The sequence below is a fragment of the Epinephelus moara genome, chromosome 13 (genome assembly GCF_006386435.1).
Source record: "Epinephelus moara isolate mb chromosome 13, YSFRI_EMoa_1.0, whole genome shotgun sequence".
Classification (NCBI taxonomy): Eukaryota; Metazoa; Chordata; class Actinopteri; order Perciformes; family Serranidae; genus Epinephelus; species Epinephelus moara.
In genome coordinates, this window is record NC_065518.1 from 6,062,556 (window position 1) to 6,087,119 (window position 24,564).

The 24,564-nt window shown below is 41.1% G+C and overlaps 1 protein-coding gene across 4 annotated transcripts in view; it reads left to right on the forward strand.

Annotated features, from left to right (window-relative positions):
* The window catches only part of myo1d (myosin 1D), a 192,682-nt gene that overhangs the window by 65,801 nt on the left and 102,317 nt on the right, over positions 1-24,564 (forward strand). The window contains exon 12 of one of the 4 annotated variants that reach the window (XM_050060965.1): positions 10,448-10,817. The exons of the other annotated variants lie outside the window; for them this stretch is intronic. Coding sequence (XP_049916922.1) covers positions 10,448-10,459 — 12 coding nt within the window. The 3' untranslated portion in view covers positions 10,460-10,817. Of the gene's footprint in view, positions 1-10,447; positions 10,818-24,564 lie in introns of those variants that run through there. 4 annotated transcript variants of the gene reach the window in all.

Here is a 24,564-nt window from a genome sequence, read left to right on the forward strand (position 1 = left end):
TCAAATGCATTAATAAATATCTGCGTGGAACTACACTATAGTCTGTTATAAACCATTTATTATATGTATATACACTGCTCATAAATGCTAAATGGAGCAAGTTAAAGAAAAGTAAGTGTTTTTATATATATACTTGTTACGTATTTACTTATTCTTATTAACTACAGACAATGAAAGATACATGGTAATACAGGAGAGTGTAGGAATACAGGAATCCAGTCCAAACTGTTGAATCTTCCACGTGACATATTATAGTTGAAGTCCTCTTCTGTAAAACAAAAAACACCTGTCTTTAAAGGAACAGTGTCAATGTTAGAAAAAGAAAAAGCACACAGTGTGTTATCTGTAATTATCAACTTGAATGGAAATTGGTACTGGTCTTTTTTAGGGTTGGGTCGGTTCTCAGTAATACCAGTTCGGTTCGGTTCGGTACTCCGTCTTGGACCGGGTTTTTTTTTTTTTTTTAAACCGACTGGACCGCATACGTCATTTTACAGCCTGTGTCTGCCTGTCCGCCAAGCGCACAGCAAGCAGGAGAGAGGGGTGGGGGTGGGAACTAACGGCAGGGCCACACTGCCTGCGAAGCACGGCGCACCGAAATTCTCGCACGAGCCAGAGCACTTCCGTTCACATCAGACGCGCATTTTTCCACGCACACATCATGGGTAACTGCCCGGCTTGGCACATTCACTCGCGGCTCGCACAGAAAATAGACCAGACGCCGAAACGATCGCTGCAGGGCCGGCCACGGAGCTGCGCGACCGTGAGCTAGGAGGTATGAGTGCGCATGTGCCGAGGCCTCTTCTGTAGCCTGGAGTTTAACAGTGACGGGGAGTCGATAATGGCGGACGATTTAGTCTAGAAGAAATCAAAGAATGTGCCAATATGGCAACACTTTGACTTTGAGCCAGACGAAGGAGGCAACCCTTGTTTGCACTGATTGAGTAAGCTAAACCCGCAAATTTATTTGTATGAATAAAAGAAACAACGTGTTACTGTCACTCTGTTGTCCTATGGTTGTTTTTTATTTTAAATCAGTCAATTGCGCCCCCAAGTGGCGAAAATCCGGTATTACCAACTTGATGCGGTTTTTCACAAAAACCTGACCGTTTTTGTTTTTTGTTTTTTTTTTCTCATACCGACCCAACCCTAGTCTTTTTTACGGATTGTCCTTCCTGTGTGTTGAAGGTCCAGTGTGTGAGATTTTGGGGGATTTAGTGGCATCGACTGGTGAGGATTGCAGATTTCAACCAGGTGAAACTTCTCCCGGTTAGAATTCCTTCAGTGTTTATTGCTCGGGAAGTTTTCACCAGGGGCCAAACTATCTGCAGAGGTCTTTTTCTCTCCAAAACAAAAGACCAGGTGATTTAAAACGGGTAGAAACACTGAATAAAACAGTGTCATGCTACAAATCAGTGTTTTTCCAAAGCAGTTTGGTGTGTCAGCGACAAGCAGCTAGCCCAGTACCTGCTAATTTGAGTTCACCTATTTTCTCTGATAACTTCTGATCCAGATGTTCAGGAGGTTTTTATCGGGAACTGAATTATCTGCAAAGGTCTCTTCCTCTCCAAAACAGCAGACCCAGTGATTTAAACCAGTGAGAAACTCTTAATGAAGCAGATTCCCATTAAAAAATCAGTGCTTTTTCAATGCTGCTCATCGTGGAGAAGTTGCTAACTATGGGGCCAACATGAAAATGCGAATGGCCCTTTTAAAAGCTCATATTTGGTTTGTCCATTCAGGGCTACTGTAGAAACATGGAGGTGCAACATGGCAGACTCCGTGGACACAGACCTGCTCCCTATGTAGATATAAACCGCTCATTCTAATGTAACGAATATACGTTTCTTATTTTCAGGTGATTATACACTTAAGAAAACATTATTTTATATTCCATTTCTGCAAATATATCCCCCGAAATCCCTCCCACTTTACTTTTATTTTTATTTTTACTTTACTGACAGTTTCTCATCAGTTACTGTCCCTAGGTATTTATATTTAATTACAGCTTCAGTACAGTAACCATTAGTAGCTACTTGTCGGTGTATTTAGACATTAATTGATATTTGGGTGATTCATTTTAGGGGGAGTAAATGTCTCATATGGATATTAATTTAAAAGGTGTAGCTGGAGATGTGTGCTTTTGTCATTAGCACCACCTGGTGGTCATACTAATACTTGCAGTCTTTTTCACCCAGCACCCTTTAATGTCCTGATAGTAGAGACTGAACACACCCATAACTGACTGAAATGAAGTGATGCTCAGTAGAGATCATATATTGTTGTTTGTGTTAAGTCATTGTAAAGTAAAGTGTGTGGACAGACACATTGTTTGCACAGGTGGATGTAAAGAAGTGTGTGAAGAGATTTACCTTTGTTTTAAATCATATATATGGCTTGTGTTGGTTTCCTATTCATGCTCTTCTCAGGTGTAGAGTCTTTTTTATATCCTGCCATTGCATTCTGACATGGTGTAGGGGAGTAGAGCCTTGACATCTCTGAATTACATTCAGCCAAAGAAAAAGGAGAAAGAACTAATCTCTCTGTATATTATCGTGACCCAAAATAGACATCCTAACCCACACTCATGATGCAAATTAGCTCTTGGGAAAGTTCTGAAAATTTCAAGGCACCGAGGGTACAAAGTGTACGCGAGCTCTGTAGACTTTAAACACCCACCGTGGCTCTCCAGCCTCGTAGCTCACATCTCTTTGAGTCTGTCTGCCAGGATAAAAGTGTGAAGGCTGGAAAAAAAGATGAAGTGAGAGGGAGAGAGGAAGAGAGGTGCACAGGGAGAGACTGGGAATTAAATGTGAGAGGAAGTGAGATATGCACATCAAGGGAGAGAAAAGGGTTGACGCATGTAGAAAGAGAGTTTGAAAACGAAGGCGAGACGTATCGTAAATGATGACTGATGTAGCACCTGCATTACTGGTATATTTAAGGCTTTAATAATCTTTTTTTTGTACATAAGCAATGGCTCAAATGACTGCGTGTAGCGACAGAACCACAGCTCCCCTCGTTCCATCGTTTTCAACTTTTGCAGCTCATTGTTTTGGTTTTCTGCTCCACAAACTTCACTCTCATCAGCCTCATATCCAGCAGCAGCAGGCAGCTGTTTGCAATGAAAATGCTCCAATAAACCCACTGTGAACTTTCTGCCCAGCCCCACATGGCAGACAGAAAGAGACTGAAACTAGCTGGTGAGCACAGAGAAGCCTGTAGCACATAAAAAGACAGATATTTTTCTCAGGAGTTGGTGGAGACAAAAACAGCTAAAAGGAATATGTACTATTACATTCATCAGTTGGCTAGTCACACCACTCCAAATAAAAGCCAGTGCAGCTCCGTGTTTACTGGATGTGTGAAATAAGCAAATCTGCTAACACGTTCAGCATAACAACTTTAAAGTGATAATATGTCAGATATTTACAGCTTGTCCTGCGGCTTCCAACTGGCCAAATAAAACTCATTTAATGCAGCTTTAATAAAAGGACCTTTTTTAGTACAATATTTTTCAGCTCTTCAGCCATACAACAGCATCGACTGCTACATGTTGAAGTCAAAGATTTACTCATACATTTTGTGAGGATGAAGATTATCACGACTGCAAGTAGCATTAAGGTCACGTACAAAGGATTTAGCAGCATCTAGCAGTAAGGTTGCAGATTGCAACTTCTCCCGTGTGTGAAGTGTGCAGGAGAAGTACGGTGGCTGGTGCAAAAAGGCCAAAACACAAAAGGCCCCATCTAGACCCGCTCTGTATTTAGATATAAACGACTCATTCTAAGGTAAAGAAAATATGATTTCCAGGTGATAGATATATAATGGTTTCTGCCATTATATCCCCCAAATCCGACACCCTGGACCTTTGAAGACATCTTACTACATGTACAGTCCCTGACAAAAGTCTTGTCGCTTATCCAAGTTGTAGGAACAACAAATAATAACTTGACTTGTAGTTGATCAATTGGAATCAGAAATGGCTTATATGAAAGGCAAAGGCCTCTAGATTATGCTTATTATACCAAAATAAAGTTGTGCATCATTCACTGAGTCAGTCACTCGGCAATGCTGTGGAGGATCCACATAATTTTTTACCCAAGGCGTCAAACTTTTTCGGCTTCCTGTGCACCTGAGCAACTTTCACAGGAAGTAACGGAGCACCGTCCCCAACTCTATATCTAGTTCTCTTTATACATCCATGGGCGTAACCCCAGATTCACAGAATAGTTGTTGCTATTTCAGTGTGTTATGAGTCAGTTGTTCAAGTTAATTGTAACGTTTTGCTTGCCTAAAAAAAGTCTTATTCATTTAATTGTATTAAAAGACCCTCGAAGGAGTCACACGCAATTTATACTTCTGCGTGGAATCGATGCCGCAGCTACGGCGTAGGCTCCACGTCGACGTAGAGCCTACGCCGTGACCTACGACCTGTTTTTCACCTGTAGAAATTAGTGTTTGCATTATCACAGTTAACCAGAGCTGCAAATGTACCATGCTAACCAAGCTAGCAGCTAGCATTAGGGTAAGTTCCACCTTCACATCCAAATATGGTCACTTCTGACTCCAAAAAAGCAAGATGGTGACGGCCAAAGTACCAAACTGGAGGCCTCAGAACTTGAATCCACAAACCAGTGGATTCGTCCTTTATTTTCATGCAGTCTATGTTATACCCCCATTAAAATTCTTTACACCATGGCTTTAATGAAAAAGAAAACTGTAGATACCTAATTCATGTTGAAGTGAGATGTCTGAGGAAATGTCAAGCTTCTATCTAGTTAAAGAAAAAGCTGCATTCCACAGTGAAATATTTGAAAGAAAGTCTCTTATAAAACTGATTTAGCAAAGACTTGTGTTACTTTATGATGCAATTTAACTTGACAAAAAGATCTCAACACAAGTTGCCAGAGCAACATAGTTGAAAGCTTTGAAACAAGCACCATCAATCAGACCTTGAGCTGAGCTATATTTTGTCAGGCTGCTACTTCCAAAGTCAAGAATGAATCTTGAGTCCTGCCATCATCCGTCTCTCGCTGCCACCACCACAAACACAAACAAAACATATATATTAAATATCTACACTGGGAAACAGAAATTGATGAGAGCGTCACTGCCGAGAATTGAGGAGAGCAGCATAAGAAGAGACTGAGTCAGAGATCTATTCTAGGAGATGTTCCTGTAACACAATCTGTGTGTCTGCAGTTATGTTCTCACCTTCCTTCCTGCACTGAGTGATGCTAGACTCTGTCTTTGCTTGGTACGCCCTGTCCATTCAGTCATCCACCAGACACTGCATGTGCACGGTAAATCACACACCTACAGTTAATGACCTGTGGCTGTCACAGTGCGCACATACACACACACACACACACACACACACATAGAGCCACATGTTGCAAATAAAGACCTCATAGATCAAAAGCAGAGGAGGAAAGGAAGTAAGTGTAGATCACTAACAGATGCACTCTGTTGTGGCTTCTAATCTGAGCTTCCACATCTCAATATGTCATGTTGCTTTGCAGTCTGCTGATGGAAAGTCTTTTTCTCTGGCTTGCAGGCTTCTCAGCCTTGTTATGAATTAATCAGACGCTTCTGATGCACGGGAGCCACGGGCTTGTTTACAGAGATGTCTTACCTACAGGGAAAATCTGATGTGCTGCGGATGAAGCTTCAGTGTGATTTTTTTCTGGTGCAGTTAAATCTGGCTGTCTCCAGTTGTTTTCCATCAGACTGTAGTTGTTAGCCTCCTCACTTTAATCGCACTGAAACTGAACTAGTTTCATAAATGTCTTACTCTTATTGACCGACTGCCAGTAAACTGCGCAAAGTGAGTCATACAGTGGGTTTTTTTTTTCTGTTTTTAGGTCATTGCACCACCACCACCACCAAACTGTCTGGTGATGCCTTTCATTTTTCTTATTATCTTGTTGCCTGATTATAGATTTTACCTTTGTGCAGCAAAGTAAACACACAAGGTTGAAGACAGCAGTCGTCTCTTAAGTCAGTATTGAATAAAAGACAACCTATTATTCAGTGATATTGATTATAAATCAGAAAAAATACAGCAACAACAGACAAAGCAGGTCCCTCTAAAGTATCGATTAACTGTCACCTTACATTCATTGTCCCTCGTGGAGGGTATAAACAAAGTATCACCACTGAAAGATCAACATGAAGTCCCCCTAGGATGTCCAGCAAAGTTTTTAATCTAGTTAAATACAGTGGAGGAAAAAGTACGAAAAGCTTCTACTCAAACTATTCTACAGTGTAAAAATACTAAAGTACCAAAAATAGAAGTACTTATTATTCAAAATGGCACATTCTGTATTCATCTTATTACCAATCCTATTACTTTACACTATTGGGTAGCTTTTTTTTTTTTTTTAGTAATTGTTTTTATTGGATTTTCCATATACACATCCACCAAAAAAAGAAAATAAAGAATCTATAACCCAACCTAACATAACCCAGCATACACTCATGCTTTCACACACACACACACACTCACACACAGAGGGAGTGGGATACAAATAATAGATAAAAAAAAAAAAGATACACACATAAGAGAAATTCGATTGGAGTCGTCCTCAAGGACACATAGTTATATCGTCCATATTAAGAAAACACAACAGCAGAGATCAAATGCCAGTCAACAACGAACTGCAGGCCTAGGTGCAATCAGTTTAAGTCAAGATATTTTAACAAGGGGTCCCAAGATTTTTCCCATTTTTGTTGGCCTTTTGTATTATTGAATCGCAGTTTCTCCAGATGTAAAACAGAAATAAGTTCATGCAGCCAGTTCCTGAAACATGGTGGAGTTAGTGTCTTCCAGGCTTTAAGGATAAGTCTTTTTGCCAACACCATTCCAACCAGAAGAGCATCCTTGATGTATGAAGGAAAAATTGAAGAGTCCTCTGAACAACCAAAAAGAGCTAGGTCTCTGTCAGAGGAGAGATTCCTGCTGTAAACCCCAGAAAAAAAAAAAGAAAAGATTTTCGACCAAAATGGTTGAATTAATGGACAGTCCCGGAATGAATGCAACAAGGTACCCTCATTCAATTTACATTTATCACAGAGTGGAGACACAGAAGGATAAAATGTATGTAACTTAACTTTAGAATAATGAAAACGAATCACTTTAAACTGCGTTAACCTGTGTCTGCTATTAAATTGAACAACCATGAATACGAGAAAGTGCAGTTCTCCATATTTTATCAGTTAGTACAGCATTTATTTCCCTCTCCCAAGCCTTCTTGATACCGAAAACAGAAACAGAGTCCTTAGAGAAAAAGTTCACAAATTTAGTGATGAGCTTCTTGCTCTCTGGTGGAAGAGAGAGCAGTTCCAAAAAAATATGACTTTCACCAATATTCTCAAAGTTAGGGATATTTTCTCTCACAAAATGCTGAAGTTGCATATAATGAAAAAAATTAGAATGAGGTAAATTGTATTTTTGACTTAACTGAGCAAAGGATGCAATCTTATTTTCTATGTAAAGATCCTTTATGCACTTAAGCCCTTTTGCTCACCATAAAACTATTGGGTAGCTTACAATGACATCAGTCAAATGTCATACAAATGTAGTGAAGTACAAAGTGAAATATTTCCCTCTGAAATGTAGTGGATTAGAAATATAAAGTAGAATAAATAATACCTTAAAATTATACTTAAGTACAGTTGTTGACTAAATGTAGTTAGTTACATTCCACCGCTGGTTATAGAGAGTGTGAGGTTATGTCACACCATGTGGGACGGGGGCGCCATCTTGTGAGGTACATGCTCTGTTACATCTATTACCGAAGTGTGTGCACTCAGTCCAGTATTTGGATGTGTGAATTGCGGTACTGCATTTAGGTCTGCAATCCAGCCTTGAGCTGCCAAGTCATATGGATCTATGTCGGTAATTGTTATTAGTTAGTATTAGTATACACTTTATTCCATTGCAGATTAGTGAATGCATGCCCTAAAATGTAATTTGTAACGTATTCCATTAGATTACTCAAACTACTTAAAATTATATACTGTAAATACTTAAGGTTACTTTTGGAATACTTAAAAGTTGTCTTGCTTAGCTCATTTTTCTGGGTCTTGTATTTCCATGACAGAAACATGACCTGGCTGTGTAACTCTTCTGCCATTGCCGTGTGGCAGCTGCACTGCACACACTTTTTCAAAATGTGTTTATGAGAAATGCATGCCTCATATGACTTTTACACCATGTTCTAACAGCGTCTGTCTACACTGAATCAGTTAAAAATGCACTTCTGTTGCGTCACGTAGACAAACCACATAGGCTACCTCTCAGGTGTGTGCTCGACTGGAGACGTAAAAGATAGCCAAGTACTTTTTATCTTTCTATGAATGTACTTTTGAAACAAAAAAAAAACACATTTTATATTGTGATATTTGACGATCTTCCTCCAGCCAGCCGCCACCTTATTAAGGTTTTTGCAGGTAAATGAGGAGGATGATACCTAACTCATTTTACCTTGTTTCAGCTTCATGAATCAGCCGTCTGCACTCAGTGAGGACATTGTGTTAGAGCAACAAAACAAAACAGATAAAGTAATCCTTTCACGTAATCTATTTTTAAATACAGTAACTGTAATCAGAATACCACCAATTTAAACTGTAAGGGAAAAACCATTACTCATATTTTGTATTTTAAATACGTAACTTAGTTACTTTTTTAAGATTAAACTAAACATTTTTACCCATTTTTTAAAGCAGCTGTAATCAACAAATTTATATTAGCAATAGAAGAAATAATGTGTATATGTAAAGGGGTTGTATCTTTTATCTCATTGTTTTGGTTTCACAGCTTGAAACTTAAAGTGAAACCTTGCTAATTTCCAACCAGCTCTGTGTCATCGCTGTGTGTGCAGATGAACAGTGTTTGGCTTCCTGCTGTGCAGCGAGCACCCCAGAACTCCCCGCTCATTTTTTGGCATCATTAATGACACATTTCACGTCACCCAGCGGACTTCGATGACATGTTTTGCGTCACCCAGAAGACAGATGGGCAGCAGCTCCGGGCGCTCACAGCACAGTGGGGAAGCCAAACACTGATCATGTATACAAACTGCCAACACTGGGATGACCCAGAGCTGGTTGAAAATCAGCAAAATTTCCCGTTAGATGTTTTCATTTACTCTCACTGCTCTGACCAGCGTTGATTTCAGCTTCAGAAGGCAGCTGTTTTAATGGGAAAGGCTTGGCACAGGTTTGTCAGACTTTTGTTTACAGCTTGTTTCTGCTGCCCTCGTGTGGTTAGAAAAATCAGTTCTTGCAGCTTTAAATATTTAAGTGGCTTCTTTAGTAGGAACCAAAGGATTTGGGGCTGAGTACCAGAGACAGCAGAGGGATTTCAAAGTATTGACAGACAAATAATTGTGTAACCAGTGTTGGATTTGGTCTTTTTATGAGAATTGTTTATTGTACACTACAACGTCAGCCTCGTCCTTTAATCAAAACTGAAGCATCAACATGTCTCACTGTAAAATCTTTAATTTCTGTTCCCTAGTGGAAGGTAACAGTCCTCTCTTTGCTAGTGTTTTTTGTGCCATGCCTTCCTGGCCTCCTTGCCTCCCTCATCCCAACACTCTCCTCATCTCACTGTATGTTGCTTTGATCTTCCCAGATGTGCCTTTTTTTACTTCTAATCATTTGCTGACACAGTCGTTCTTTCGGAGCAGCCATCCTGGCAGCTTCATTTCCTGCCTCTCCCCACTCTTCACCTTTTTTTCTCTCTTTCACAACCCCTCCTTCAGTAGCTCTCTGTTGTCTTCACTTCCTTTATCACATTTTTTTTCCTTCAATTTTCTCATCTGCCTCAAATATACTTTTCACAAGCGTCTCAGCACGTGGCGTGTACAGGTGCAGCATACTAATAGGATGTGATGTTAGTGTGGCGTGTGCATGTGTGTTCTCCGCCTGCTGCCACATGTATTTAATACATGTATGGGGGTCTGCGCTAAGCGGTAAAGCTTTCAAGGGCCATGTGTTGGTGATGCTAATCGCCGAGATGCTCTGTTCATTAGCTTCAGGGAGGCACAAGGTCAGCAGTAGCAGCAAGGACACATAGAGGAGTCTAATTGATGTCTATGAGAGCATGAAGCAGCGGATATTGTAGCCAGCAGTTCAGTGCCGGGACAGTTTGATATATTTGTGTATTCAGAGTGAGGATGAAGCTCGATACTCAGTGTTTTAATACCCTGACAGCTGCCACTCAGTGCATTGGGCATGAAATGCAAAATCCATCTCCTCATCTGCCGCTTGGATTCGCTCCCATGGTACCCACTGTGAGTTCCTGACAGGTTTGGAGACAGTCAGACGCTGCTCATCGGGAGGTCTGGCTTGTGCCCTCGTACTGTAGATGGCTGATGGTCCAGGAGCAGGAGAGCAGGAGGAGGTGACAATCAGTGTGTTTTGTTTGTCTCTACAGAGGGAGAGCTGAACTGTCAAGGGCTGTTTGGAAGTGAAGTGTCCTCACACATTGGAGATTACAACAGTTGAGTTTGCCAGATCTTGTTCGGGGAGTAATGATGCAGACTTGAACGTTTAATACCAGATAGTGCAACATTCATTTTGTACTTTTAAGGGAAAATTACTTTCTCTTGTCACATTGTTGAATGGATTTAGTTTTGGTTCCTGTTCACACAAATTACAGTAACATAATTTCTTACCTACTTTGCATGAAGAAATCTGTAGCCATTACCGGTGAGCGCTGTGAATAATATCTTCTACACCAGTGTGTATGTAATTTTATGCTCAAATATTCACATATATAATGAGTCAGTAGATTTTCTGAAAGCAGTCCTGCTTATTGACTGGCCTAATAAACTCAGAGATGTCAAAGGGATTCCTTCCAGGGTGTTTGTGTTGTCTGTCATTTCTCAAACCTACTTTAGACCAGTGGTTCCCAACTGGTCCAGCCATGGGCTCCAGATTGCTCCTTAGTCATTAGTTCAAGGTGCACACAGTTTAATCTATCCAGCGTCATCCCTTTTTTTTTTTTTTTTTGAAAGATTATTTTTGTGGGCTTTTTGCCTTTAATGACAGGACAGTGGGGCGCCGGCACTATCCACTACGCTACCGACGCCCCTATCCAGCGTCATCCTTGCGTTTAGCCATGTCATAAAGCTAGTTTGCTATCTGTCTATTAGTCACTCACTCTACAGCAGGACACAGCACTTCAAAATAAAAGCTTGTGCCAGAAATTTGCTGTATTTCAAAATAAAGTGCGTTTTTCACAAACTTGACATGTTTACGAGTCACTTGCGCTCCATTCAGAATGAACTTTTGGATCGTGACCCATCAGTTGGGAACCACTGCTTTAGACGTGCACCCCGCCTTCCAGTGCCGGCTCTAACCTGGATAACGGCAGCAACAGAAAGTTTGCTATCAGTCACTTGTGGCTCGCTGTGGCTCAGAAGGTAGAGTGGGTCGTCCACTAATCAGAAGATCAGCGAGTCGATCTCCGGCTCCTCCAGTCAAGATACAGAACGCCAATTTGCTCCCATTGGCTTTTACATCGGTGTGTGAGTGCGTGTGAATGGTTACTGAGTAGCAGGCGGCACCATGTATAATCGCCTCGGGCACCAGTGCGTGAAAGTGTGTGTGAATGGGTGAATGTGACATGAATGTGTGAATATGTAGTGCAAAATGCAAGTGAGTGGTTGGAGGGCTAGAAAAGCACCATGCAAGTGCAGTCCATTAACCATTCACCTCTGCAGCAGCTGCTCTTATAATCCATGGATCTGATCTGAGCAGATCAACTTGGATCAATATAAACACAAACTGATCGACTGATGTCAGTCATCCGGGTCATGGTAATCGTAAGTGCTATATCGTAGGCAACTGGATTTGCTTGCGTTTCTTGAAGACGTTTCACCTCTCATCCAAGAAGCCCGATGGTCAAGAGGGGGTGGCTTACAACACCACTTATCATCCACCTACAATGCAGTCTTGGGATCCCTCCCCAGACGACTTCACACCCTTTCAACCCTGGTCCCACCTGACCCTAACGACTCACATGGTGGCCAGGTGGGTCAACGACTCACATCGTGACCCCTACGACTCTGCAAGGGTTCCCACCCACACAGGGTTTATAGCCTGCAACTTCGTACCAGTCATTTAGAACTGAAGAAGCTTCTTGGATGAGAGGCGAAACGTCTTCAAGACACGCAAGCAAGTCCAGTTGCCTACGATATTAGCACTTATGATGATCGACTGATCAATTCTCCACCCCACAACACAAGCAGTTGTACTGCAAGATCTGCGCTAGATGATGTTTTAATATTGCCTCAAGTTATACATTTCCCCCCAGATGGAAGCCACACAGATGGTTTGAGTTTGATTGGCCAGGTTTTGAGATACCTATTTTTTGGAAATGCAGTTTTATCAGTGCTGTGAGCACCACAAACAAACTGTTTCATAACAGCTGAAATGAAAACGTTGGCTGTTCTCTGGTTAATGTGCTCTCTGCAGCTGCTGTCTGTGTTCTGCCAAAGATTTTTTATGAGTGAAAATACCCATCACTCTGTAACACCACAGTACGACCGTCAATGGACTGTTTTTTTTTTTTTATTCTTTAGTTCAACAGGGACCAACAGTGGAGAAATAATCAGCTGATCGCCTCACATCAATCTAAAAGTTAAATTTAGATTCGGGACTTTCAGCATTTGGAGTAAGTAACTCCTGAGGTACAGCAGATTACAGCTGTTAATTGAATTTGTCAGATTCATTTAATTAACGCAGGTTGTAAACATCAATCAGGCTGCCACTAAACACCGTCGTGTTTCTGTTTCTCAGCCAACAAAAGGCGATCAGACAGTTGTGTTTATTTCAGCCTTCGGTTACTCACAAATGTTGAAAAGGTGAATTCTGATCTGTTAAGTGGATTCACGTGGACACTGCAGACTGACGGCCTTTGTTGAAGCTCATGGCCACACATGGCCTGTATACACTGTTACATATTTTCCACAGAAGAAAGTATAAGACGCAGGAAAACACTCAACACTGCATCCTGTACTTCAGTGTCGACAGTTGGTGTGAACAGTGGTCGTTGTTATCCGTCTCTCTCCTCTCACACTAAACCTTAAGACACACGTCACAATAATCAGAGCTCAAGGTGAAAGTTTTTGTGTGGAAGTATCTTGTCTTCACTTCCTGTCACTTCAACACCGAGCACTGCTGCTACAGTGTGTACCTGAAACAGTAAGTCCTCCATGTTCTTGTTATTTCTTCTCTTTCTCTTTCTCTGTCTCTCGTCTTCTCACCTCACCTCTCCTCTGTTCTCACTTTTCCTCCTGGTTTTTTCTCCACAGTTCTAAATTTGTATGCTCCTGTCTGCATCCTACCTGCTCTGCTCTGCCTTTGTCTTTACTGAAACTAACATCCCTGCACTCTTGCTGCATGCGTCCCAAAGTTTTAATAATCACGATATAACCAATTACCCAAAACTGCACATGTCAGGACAGAGCCATTGCCCCACATCCTCTCCAACATGGCTGTGCTGTAGACAGGTATCTGCTCATAATTTGAGGTGACAAATTAATATAGTGTAGATATTATTTTGTATCTCTTTGATTTGCAAACCCCATAATGGTTCTAATTATTCCATTTACATCCAAATTTACGCTGTGTTTTATTGCCCAAAGTTGCAAATATCTAAAGTGGTCCTGGCTGTTTGAAAACCCCTTTTCTATCTCCTTAATCAGTCTGTTGATTTGGCCTGTGTTATTTCTACAATCAATTTTAAAATAAGAGAAGAAGGTGTTGTAAAGGCTAAGATGGCTGTAGATGACTGAATTATTATTTTTGGTTTTGCAACTTCACAGTTTTTAAGGCAAGAAACCCAGGTGAAAACATGCACTGGTCAGTTTTGAGATTTTCAAGGTGATATCTCTCAGTTTTTCCCCTGGTGTCTCTAATTTTTGTCTATAAATGTTTGGAATTTAACAACACATATAATTAAAGGCCATTTTTCTCATTCTCTGAGACAAAAAGCTAAACTTCAGTAGCACTTACTCGGGCTGTAAATCACTGGTTTCATCATGGTACGATATATCGATTCTTTGGACAACGATACAATATTTGCCGATATTACAAAGTCTGCCACGATTTTGATACGATGCAATTTATGGGCCTGCGATCGATATGAGAAGATATCATATGATCATATAACATGATCGATTAGAGAAGAAGCTTCAACAAAAGACAAAATCAACACATAAATAATGTAAAAAAAAAAACAACAAAAAAAAACCTGTAGCTGCTTAAGGGCAGTAAAGTTTACTTTAAACTTTAAACAGCCATAAAACAACAAGATCATTTAACAAAGATAAATAAAAAACAACAAGATCATTTAACAAACATAAATAATTCAGCTCGGTAATAACTGTCAAGGTTCAGAGACATGTCAGTTGTTTTTTTGCTAGTGACCCATTATTAGCTAAACCATGTTTATATTGCATAAATTAGCCTCAAACAAATGATTTGTACTTTTTCTTACTCACCATTGTTTAAAGTCACTGCATCAGAAGAGCTTGGTTTAATTTCAGTCTGCATGCACATTTTTTCAGATGTTACGCTATTCACCTGGGCTGTCTCCCCTTAAAAAGATTGCTTCATCGACGTATGTAGTAGAGCTGAACACATTATTTGGTTAATGGATTAACTGATCAACTGAAGAAAATCAGCAACTTTTTGATAATTGACTAATAATTTAAGTATTTTTAAAGAAAACCTTGGTTACAGATTCTCATAAGATTGTCTGCTTGTCTTCATCTTACATGTTGTAAACTGGAAATCTCTACGTTTGGACCGTTGCAACCTGATGATCATGATCACCTTTAGAGCTTTAGGAGACTGTGAAACGCAGCGTTTTCCACTGTGGTCTCACATTTTAAGAGGCCAAACTATTAATCTGAAAAATAATCATGCTGCTGGTATTTTGTCGTGTAAGTTTTTGTTGGTCCTGGCAAAGCTTGCTGAGTTTGCTCTTTCTCTGCACCGTGTCTGCTTTACATTCATGAAGTGGTGCGCCTGAAGCTGCTCGGCATAATCACTGTGTTTCACTGCCTGAATTAGCATCACGAGCATTTTCACAACAACTGAGGGTGAAGTGTGTTGCTCTACAGTTATTTTTAAAAGGAGCAATTTATTTGTTTTCTCCATGCACTGATTTCAGCTGCTGGTGTCAGGGTTTGGACAGGCCACCATTAAAGGGACAGTTCACCCCAAAATCAAAAATACATATTTTTCCTCTTACCTGTAGCGCTGTTTATCAGTCTTGATTGTTTTGGTGTGAGTTGCAGAGTGATATAACTCTTTCTATCCAACTACACTCTCCAACCGTATCACCACGCAGGAGGAAGCTCGCATATACTGCCAGCTCACTTAGCACCGCTGAGCTGCTAACGTTACAGCTCATGAGCACAGGCCTCTCGTCCATGAGTCGATGCCATCTAGTTTCGTTATACGGGAGAGAAGGCAGACATCTCTACGGCCGATATCTCCAACACTCTGCAGACTTCAGGGCGAACTGTCCTGTTAAGTTTCTGTTTTATTGAACTTAAGGCAAGAACAGATTTCTGGTAATAATACCAACAATAAACTTTTGTTGAGATTTCGCTATACTAATATATTTGCTATTTTATATGTTTCCTTTTTAATTTCCTTGAGCATTTTTTTTGTAAATGAAGAGGGGAATACACAGCCATGAAAATAAGGACACATTTTTTTACTTGGGGTTTTTTTGAAGTTTTTTTTTTTAAACAAAAACGTACAACTTTATGTGAATAAAAGTTTCCAAAAGGCTCTAAAACTCTTCTAACAAGCACAGACTACATTTGATTTTGATTTGATTTGATTTCTTTATTTAAGTGTCATGCTTCAACGAAGCCCAGCCCTTATGGGCTTATAAGACACTTTATCTCAAAAACAGAAACAATGATCAAACATACAAGTTGGAAACAACCAAGATACAAAACAAATGTACAATAATACAGATGTACAATAGTAGAACGTAAACACAACAGTCCTCATGATTAGGACAGTGAACCCTAATCTAATCCATTGATACATCTCACTTAAAGAGCAAGGATTGCCTTCTATTCCAGGCTTTGAAAATAAAATTAGCAGTCTTAAAAACCTCAGTCTTAAATAACCACTCCAACTTCTGACCATCATCCGCCCAAAATAAATCAGCTTTTTGTTTTTGCATTTCATCAAACAAGGGAACCCTTAAGTCCTCATACTGTGAACAATAAAACATAAAATGAAATTCATTTTCAACCTCTTTCAGATCACAGACATTACATATCCTATTGTCTTCAGGTACCGCAGTGAACCGCCCCACTTCAATAGCGAGGGGTAGGATACCAGCTCTCAGCTGAGCACACAGTGACCTCTGGCTTCTGGTTAGAAAGGAAGTAACGTAGGGTTCAGGGCCAAAACTCTGCTTCATTTGAGCATATGATCTAAGCTTGGGCTTTAGCCATATGTGATTTAACCATTTCTCTTTATACTGGAGAATTAACTTTTGTTTCAACATATTGACGTTACAACAGAGCGTGTTATGAAAAATGTACGCAAGGTCAACCTCCCTAAAAATACAAAGAATTTCCTTTGTCCAGGGGTGACTGTGAGCCTTATCCCAGTTGAAAACCCTTTTTGTTAATCTACTCTCTGGCATATTAATAAAGCGACTCCACAGCCGTATCATTTCTCCCTTTTGTTTAATTTCCATAGGCTCCCACCCCATATCTCCCTGTATTGCAAGAATGGGGGCAAATGTATGTACCCCGAGGAAACATCTTATGGCCCTGTTCTGAATAGAATTTACTTTTTTAGCATCCTTGTTACCCCATACTCCAGCTGCATGAATGAGAATTGGACATACACAAGCTTCATAAAGCTGCAAGAATGTGGAGTAACCAATATCTTTACAGAATTTCATTTTACTAATTATTGACCCTACAGCTCTTCCCCCAGAGTCTGCAAGTATTCCAGTCCCCACATCATAAGACATGAATTCATCCAAAGTAAAGCCCAGGTATCTATAAGAATCAGTAAATTCCAAAGGCATATCACCCTGTAAGAAGTTCTGTGGGGACCTTGCAGTACCCTTTTTTCTGAAGTGCATAATCTGGGTTTTAGTCTGGTTGAACACAAGCCTCCATTTAGAGCACCAGAGATGAACAACATTCAACATCTTCTGTAAGGAGTCTCCTGACTCTGCCAGAAGAATTAAATCATCCGCATAAAGTAAACAACCCAAAACAACATCGTCCAGAGTTACACCTAGTCCAGAGTCTTTAATCTCTAGGGCTAAATCATTTACAAATATGGCAAAAGGAGTGGGAGATAGTCCATCTCCCTGCTTCACTCCGTATGGTGTTGGGAACCAACCTGTAGTCGAGTCATTCACTTGGACACACGCTGTAGGAGCCTGATATAATGACTTTATGGCTTTATAAAATTTTCCATCAACACCATACTGGATTAGTTTAAAGAAAAGTAAATCTCTATTAACCCAATCGAAAGCCTTTTGGAAGTCTATAAAGCACGCATAAGTCGGTTTTTTCTCTTGAATTCTTGCCCTAATAACTGTGGTCACTGTATAGATATGATCAATACAGGACCTGTGCTTCCTAAAACCATTCTGTTCCTCGACAAGTAAGTCAGACATCTCCAAATACTGCGAAAGCCTATAGTTAAGAATACATGAATATATTTTCTAAACCGTGCTCATGAGACTTATACCTCTATAGTTTAAAGGGACTCTCGGGTAGGTATTGGTTTGATAATAGATTTATACCAGAGAGATGGAACAACACTGTATGAAAAACATGTCTGGAATAAACTAAACAACACAGGCAAAACCTTAGGAGTTTTAAGTACTTCATTATAGAGGCCCTCTACTCCTGCTGCTTTTCCATTTTTTGCTTTATCAATAACTCTTGCAACTTCTTCTAAGGTGAGATTACCATTTAAAAATTGATTAGCAGGATACCCATCTTGATCCATCCCCCTCTCAAGAATGTCTTTGGTTTTGCATATATTGATCAAAGTGTTCTCATCAAAGACATGTGCAGTGGCAACATAAATGACATAAACATCAATGCAAATGTAGAAAACAATAAGGATTAAAACTAATAATTATTTTCAATATCAGTTTCACTGATTAATTTGTCTTTAAAATGTCAAAAAAAAATGCAAATTGTCCAAAATGATGTTTTAATTGCTTTTTTTTGTCCATCCAAATGTCCATAAACAAGAGATGTTGAATTTACAGTGATTTAAAACAAAATTTAACATTAAAGAAGCTGCAACCAGCAAATTTTTTGGCATTTTTGCTTAGATGTGTACTACGCACATGAACATGCTCGCCAGTGAAAGGGAACGTAAAAGCCAACCCCAGATTTACATGCTATATTTGAGGGTTTTTTTTGGCGCTGTGTCTCTTCAATGCCTGCTGTTTATGGTCTGGCGCCTGGTTGCCACCTTTTTTATAAAGCCACAGCCTCACTTGGGGGGAAACGCCCATAAACGTGTACAAAAAATGAAAATAAAATTAGAAAACACAGGCAAAGGGCGGAGTCTCTGCAGAAAAATACACCGCCACCTTATATATAATAATAAAATACATTTTTGTCTTTTAAATTTTAGAGATGAATCGTCTACTTATTTCAAGACTAAAAACAACATCTGCCAGTGTGTCCTGGAATAATTGTGTCTATGCTTTATGTTACAGTATCTCTGAGGAGCCAGTGCTGTCGTATAAGTAGTAAAATGATCTATTGATGATGGTCATGATTATTTCCTTTTAGAAAAGTGTCTCTCTGGCCTGTTGGCTCATCCTCACACTCCTCCCCTCCTCATCCATTCTGACCTTGTTCTGCTTCTATTTGTTTGCCCTCCCTCCCCAAACACACACACACACAACCATCACCATCACACCCTCGGTCTTAACACCAGGCTGGATCCCAAACACAGAGGAGGTGCTAATAATAATGCTGCCAAGATGTGTGTCTGGTTAAGTGTGTGTACAGTGTGTGTGCGTGTGTGTGTGCGTGTGTTGGAGTGTAACTGATTGTGATGGATGAGGGGCAGTGCGGCTTCCAGCAGATGCAGGCTGTCTGTCTGATAGTGCATCTGTTTGTCTCTCTGCTTGGTGTGTGTTTGTCTGTGTGCTTTCATGTGTTTGTTTCCTGCAAGTGTTGTTTGTATTTATCCCCTGAAAATGTGTGTGTGTGTGTGTGTTTTTGTGCAAATAGATTATCTCCTAATCTTGAGACAGTCCAATCTCCACACAGGCTTGAAATTAAGACTTTATTGGAATAGTGTTTGGAGCTCTAAAGCTCTAAATTACAGAAAGTGTTGCTAAGTGTCCACATTAAATAATCCTGTTTAATAACCTGTTCTTTTCTTTGTTTGCTGAGCTCATTACTATTGGCGATAAAAACTTAAGAGAATATTACTGGACGCACTTCAATGCTTCAGTGGATTTCTGAAGTGCCAGGGAGGTAAATAGTTTTGTGATTTCACTGAGGAGTTTCTCTTCTCATGGTGCGGCCCTGTGTGGTTTTGATTCGGGCTTTGGATCTGAATCAAGGCTGACTGATTCATTCAGCTCTCTGATTGAAATCTTTCTGTTTCTGCAAGGCTTTTATTGTGTTTGCGATATTTCCTCTCATACGGGATTGTTCCTTCTTTCATTGTCTGTCTGTCTGATTGTCTGAGAGTGGGTGCGTGTGTGTCTCTGAGCGGGTGTGTGTGTGTCTGATTCTCCGATGAGTCATTCAACATTTTCACAAAGACCCAAAGTAATGGAACATTCTGTGTTGGCTCTGCTGACGGGAATAGCATCGAGGTAGACGGCTATGTGGCTGTAAAAGTTTTATTTGATGGCTGTGTTTTTCTTTATTGCTTCCCTTCTGTTCCTCCAGCCCACTGTCCACCTTTGCTGCAACTCTGGGTACACTGCAGGGCCAAAACTATGTGGACAACCACACATTACACACATACTCACCAGCCACTTTATTGGGTACACCTGTTCAACTGCTTGTTAACGCAAATAGCTAATCAGCCAATCACGTGGCAGCAACTCAATGCATTTAGTCATGTAGACATGGTGAAGACGAGCTGCTGAAGTTCAAACTGAGCATCAGAATGAGGAAGAAGGGTGATTTAAGTGACTTTGAACGTGGCATGGTTGTTGGTGCCAGACGGGCTGGTCTGAGTATTGACTGGGATTTTCACACACAGCCATCTCTAGGGTTTACAGAGGATGGTCCCAAAAAGAGAAAATATCCAGTGAGCCAAAATGCCTTGTTGATGCCAGAGGTCAGAGGAGAATGGCCAGACTGGTTCAAGATGATAGAAAGGCAACAGGAAGTCAAATAAGCACTGGTTACAACCAAGGTGTGCAGAAGACCATCTCTGAAGCAACAACACCTTGTCCAACCTTGAAGCAGATGGGCTACAGCAGCAGAAGACCACACCAGGTGCCACTCCTGTCAGCTAACAACAGGAAACTGAGGCTACAATTCACACGGGTTTTCTCACCAAAACTGGACAATAGAAGATTGGAAAAACCACATTCAGATGGAAGCATGGATCCATCCTGCCTTGTATCAACGCTTCAGGCTGCTGCTGGTGGTGTAATGGTGTGGGGGAGATTTTCTTAGTACCAACTGAGCATGGTTTAAACACCACAGCCTACCTGAGTATTGTTGCTGACCGTGTCCATCCCTTTATGACCACAGTGTACCCATCTTCTGATGGCTACTTCCAGCAGGATAACGCACCATGTCACAAAGCTCACATCATCTCAAACATGACAATGAGTTCACTGTACTCCAATGGCCTCCACAGTCACCAGATCTCAGTCCAATAGAGCACCTTTGGGATGTGCTGGAACGGGAGATTCTCATCATGGATGTGCAGCCGACAAATCTGCAGCAACTGTGTGATGTCATTATGTCAATATGGACCAAAATCTGTGAGGAATGTTTCCAGCACCTTGTTGAATCTATGACACCAAGAATTCTGAAGGTAAAAGGGGTCCAACCCAGTACTAGTAAGGTGTGCGTAATAAAGTGGCCGGTGAATGTATATCTTTGCACCTCATTCTAAAACCACGTGCATTAATCTGTAGATATATCAGCCTCCGCTCCTCTGCAAAGACCTCTCCAAGATTTTGAAACCTGGCTGCAGGGATTTGCTCCCATTCGGCCACAAGAGCATTAGTGAGCGTTCCAGTTCATCACAGTGGTGTTGGATCTATGCAGACCAGTCAAGTTTTTCCACACCTAACTCGGAAAACATTTCCTTATGGAGTTGGCTTGCCACTTACTTGACTTAAACTCTTTCTCGCCTAGTGGAGCACAGTTCTTCTCCACTGCTTTCTGTCTTGGGCTGCTTCACCTATCGACCTCAAGCCCTGATGCTGTAAAGTCATTGTGGTTGTTTTTGTAGTCATTGTTATCCCACCCCGCCCGCCATGTTTCACCAGAGCGCTTTTAGCCAGCTTGATTCCCGGTTACTGCCCACCATACATCGCTCCGTTTGGCAATCTCATACTTTGCCTTTTTCAACTCCCACAGTGAGGATCAGGGGTCAGACTTGTGGCAGACAGCTGGCTTGTGCACGGGGCCATTGTCATGCTGAAACAGGACTGCCTTTGCCAGACTGTTGCACAAGTTGGTGCTATTGTGTAAAATATAATTGTGTGCTCTAGCTGAGGAGAAATACGTCCACATTTTGGGTGATTTGCTTATTTGCTCTCTTTCCAAAAGCGAGTTGGAATGATTGGTGAATGTCATGTTGTAGTGTGGAGCTGGAATCAGGACGCAGCAAGCCTGGCTCTTTTTTAAAGTGATAAATAGAATCTACCAGGCAGTCATGACACCAACGAAGAGGAAATTATTGGACCTGTAGCCGGGCTTCTCAGTCGCCGGTAATCCGTTATCTTGCGCTGCGGAGCACTATGGCCGCCGTATTTGACAGGAATACTGTGACCCCCGTTCAACCCACAACCAGCAGGATTCGCCTTTCGTTTCTGCTGCTGGTTGAAATCTGTACTGGCACAGCATGCTCCTGAATGGTTTCTTTTGCTCGCACAAAAATATTTTTAGTCGCAAATGCGAGTAAAATGCTCACACCGTAGAGCTCTGTGGAAAACAAATCACTGTAGCATATATAAACAAATCTAACCTGAAAGTAAAAAGAAATAAATAATAACTTTCACTGCTTAAAGAGACTCAGTAGCTCAGCTAATACCTGAAATGTCACTGGAAAACAAACCACTGCAGCAGCATATTGAGTGCCAGGTGGCCAGCGCGCACCGTTATTGGACAGCGCATGGACACTCACCCTCTTGTGATTGGACTTTGAACTTATCCCACAGTAGTGGCACAGTGAGGTACCACAGTACTACAGTACTCCAACATTATGGTATCATATGTACCGTGGTGTTTTAGTACGCGCAACACCAGTGCAGCATCACAGAATCTAACTGAATCTGACAACCTGTGCTACAGCTGACTGATGGCTGTAACCTCCACTTGCCACGTGCGTAAGGCAATAAGGCCTTTGCATGCAGTACCCCACATGCAAAGTCAAGGTAATGTGTGCTTTAAATAATTTGTATTATTTAAATGAAAGTTAACTAATGTAGGACAGCTTTACTTCTTTATTAGGGAAGTGCGGTATTATATGACCGGTGTAGCTATTTAGCTAGTCGCCCAAAGTCTCATGTGGACTTTTGTAAACACCGCTGAGTGCATGATGAGTCATCAAACATTTGAAACCATTTTATCTGGTTTTACAGAAGGGGAAAAGACGGGGATTTTAATGAAGAAAAATCGGATATATTTGGCATATAACTAGAGATAAATGATAACTTAACACAGGGACACAGGATTAAAATTGAGGAATGTATGTTTCATTTAACCAGGTCTTTAAATGGAGCAAAGGTGCACAGGGATGTCCACATGCTTTTAGCTTTTGTAACGTATCTGTTTATCCATTTAGACATCAGTCTTTTTTTCCCCGAGTCATCATTCGCTGTAATCTCGCTGCTTCTCGCACTCTTGTAGCCCTCTGCTCTTATATGCTAATCACTTCTCTCTGTGGGATTGTTGTGAGAGTGCAGGATACTTCTCTCCACTCCTGTCTCCCTCCAATCTCTGATGTCAGCATAATACTTTGAGAGAATTCCAAACTTACACAACTTTACTCTTCACAACACGTCACGTCAAACTTGTCACTGGCAGCTTTGCGGATGAAACAGGAAGCCTAATCATGCTCATCAGAAGCTGTGACGGACCCCTCTGCATTTCCATTCATGTTTCTCTCCCTGCTCTCCTGCTAGCTGGCCTACATACAGGCATCACTATCGCACACACACTTTCACACTCTCTTTTTGCTCGCGCTGTCTCTTCCCATCACGCTACATTCATCTCTCCTCCTCTTCCTCAGTCCTTGTCTCACCGTCTCTTGGCCCATTCTTGGATTTTATTCATCACGTTGTGCACGTTCCTTCCTGTCTTACTCTCTCTGGCTCTCCATGTTCCCCTCCTCTTTTCTGTGAGACTTTATCCACCCTGACAGTGTTGGTGTTTTCCGCATCACTGCATCTGCTGTTGCAGTAGCTTTTGCAGTTTAAGCAAATCACACTGAGCACTTTGGTTTGACCTGTATAGAGACATAACAAAAGGGCTGCTTAAAGAGGTGGACAGTCTGTTTGATAATCAATTTTTAGAAGAAATTTCCAGGATGGATGCTTTACCCAAACTGCCTTGATGTGGGAAAGCTGCACTACACACCTGTCCAACTGTTAAACACGGGGGTGGATGGATCATGCTTTGGGCCTGTGTTGCAGCCAGTGGCACAGGAATATTTCACAGGTAGAGGGAAGAATGGATTCAGTTACATTCCAGCGGATTCTGGAAGCAGCAAATGTAAAAAAGCTGAAGATGAAGAGAGGATGGCTCTACAACAGAACAACGATCCTTAACACGCCTCGAAATCCACAACTGACTACCTCAAGAGGAGCAAGCTGAAGGTTTAATCGAGGCCCTCACAGTCCCCCGACCTAAACATGATTGAAAATCTGTGGATAGACCTCAAAAGAGCAGTGCATGAGGACGGCCCAAGAATCTCACAGACCTAGAAGCCTTTGCAATGAGGAGTGGGTGAAAATCCTCCAAAAAACAAGAACTGAACGACTCTCAGCTGGTTATAAAAAGCATCTAGAAGCACTTGGCAAAGAGGGCGCTATTAAGTACTGTCCATGCAGGGGGCCCAAACTTTTGCTTCAGGCCCTTTTCCTTTTTTGTTATTTTGAAACTGTAAAAGATTGAAATTAAAAAGTAATCTTGCTTAAAATATTGAAGCCGTGTCAACTTTAACTTCATGCCTTTTGGAGATCAGTTTATCTGTGTGTGTCTGTTCTACGTTTTTCTCCTCACTGACTTGGTCAATCCATGTGAAATTTGGCACAGTGGTAGAGGGTCATGGGAGGATGTGAATGAAGCAATATTACATCAA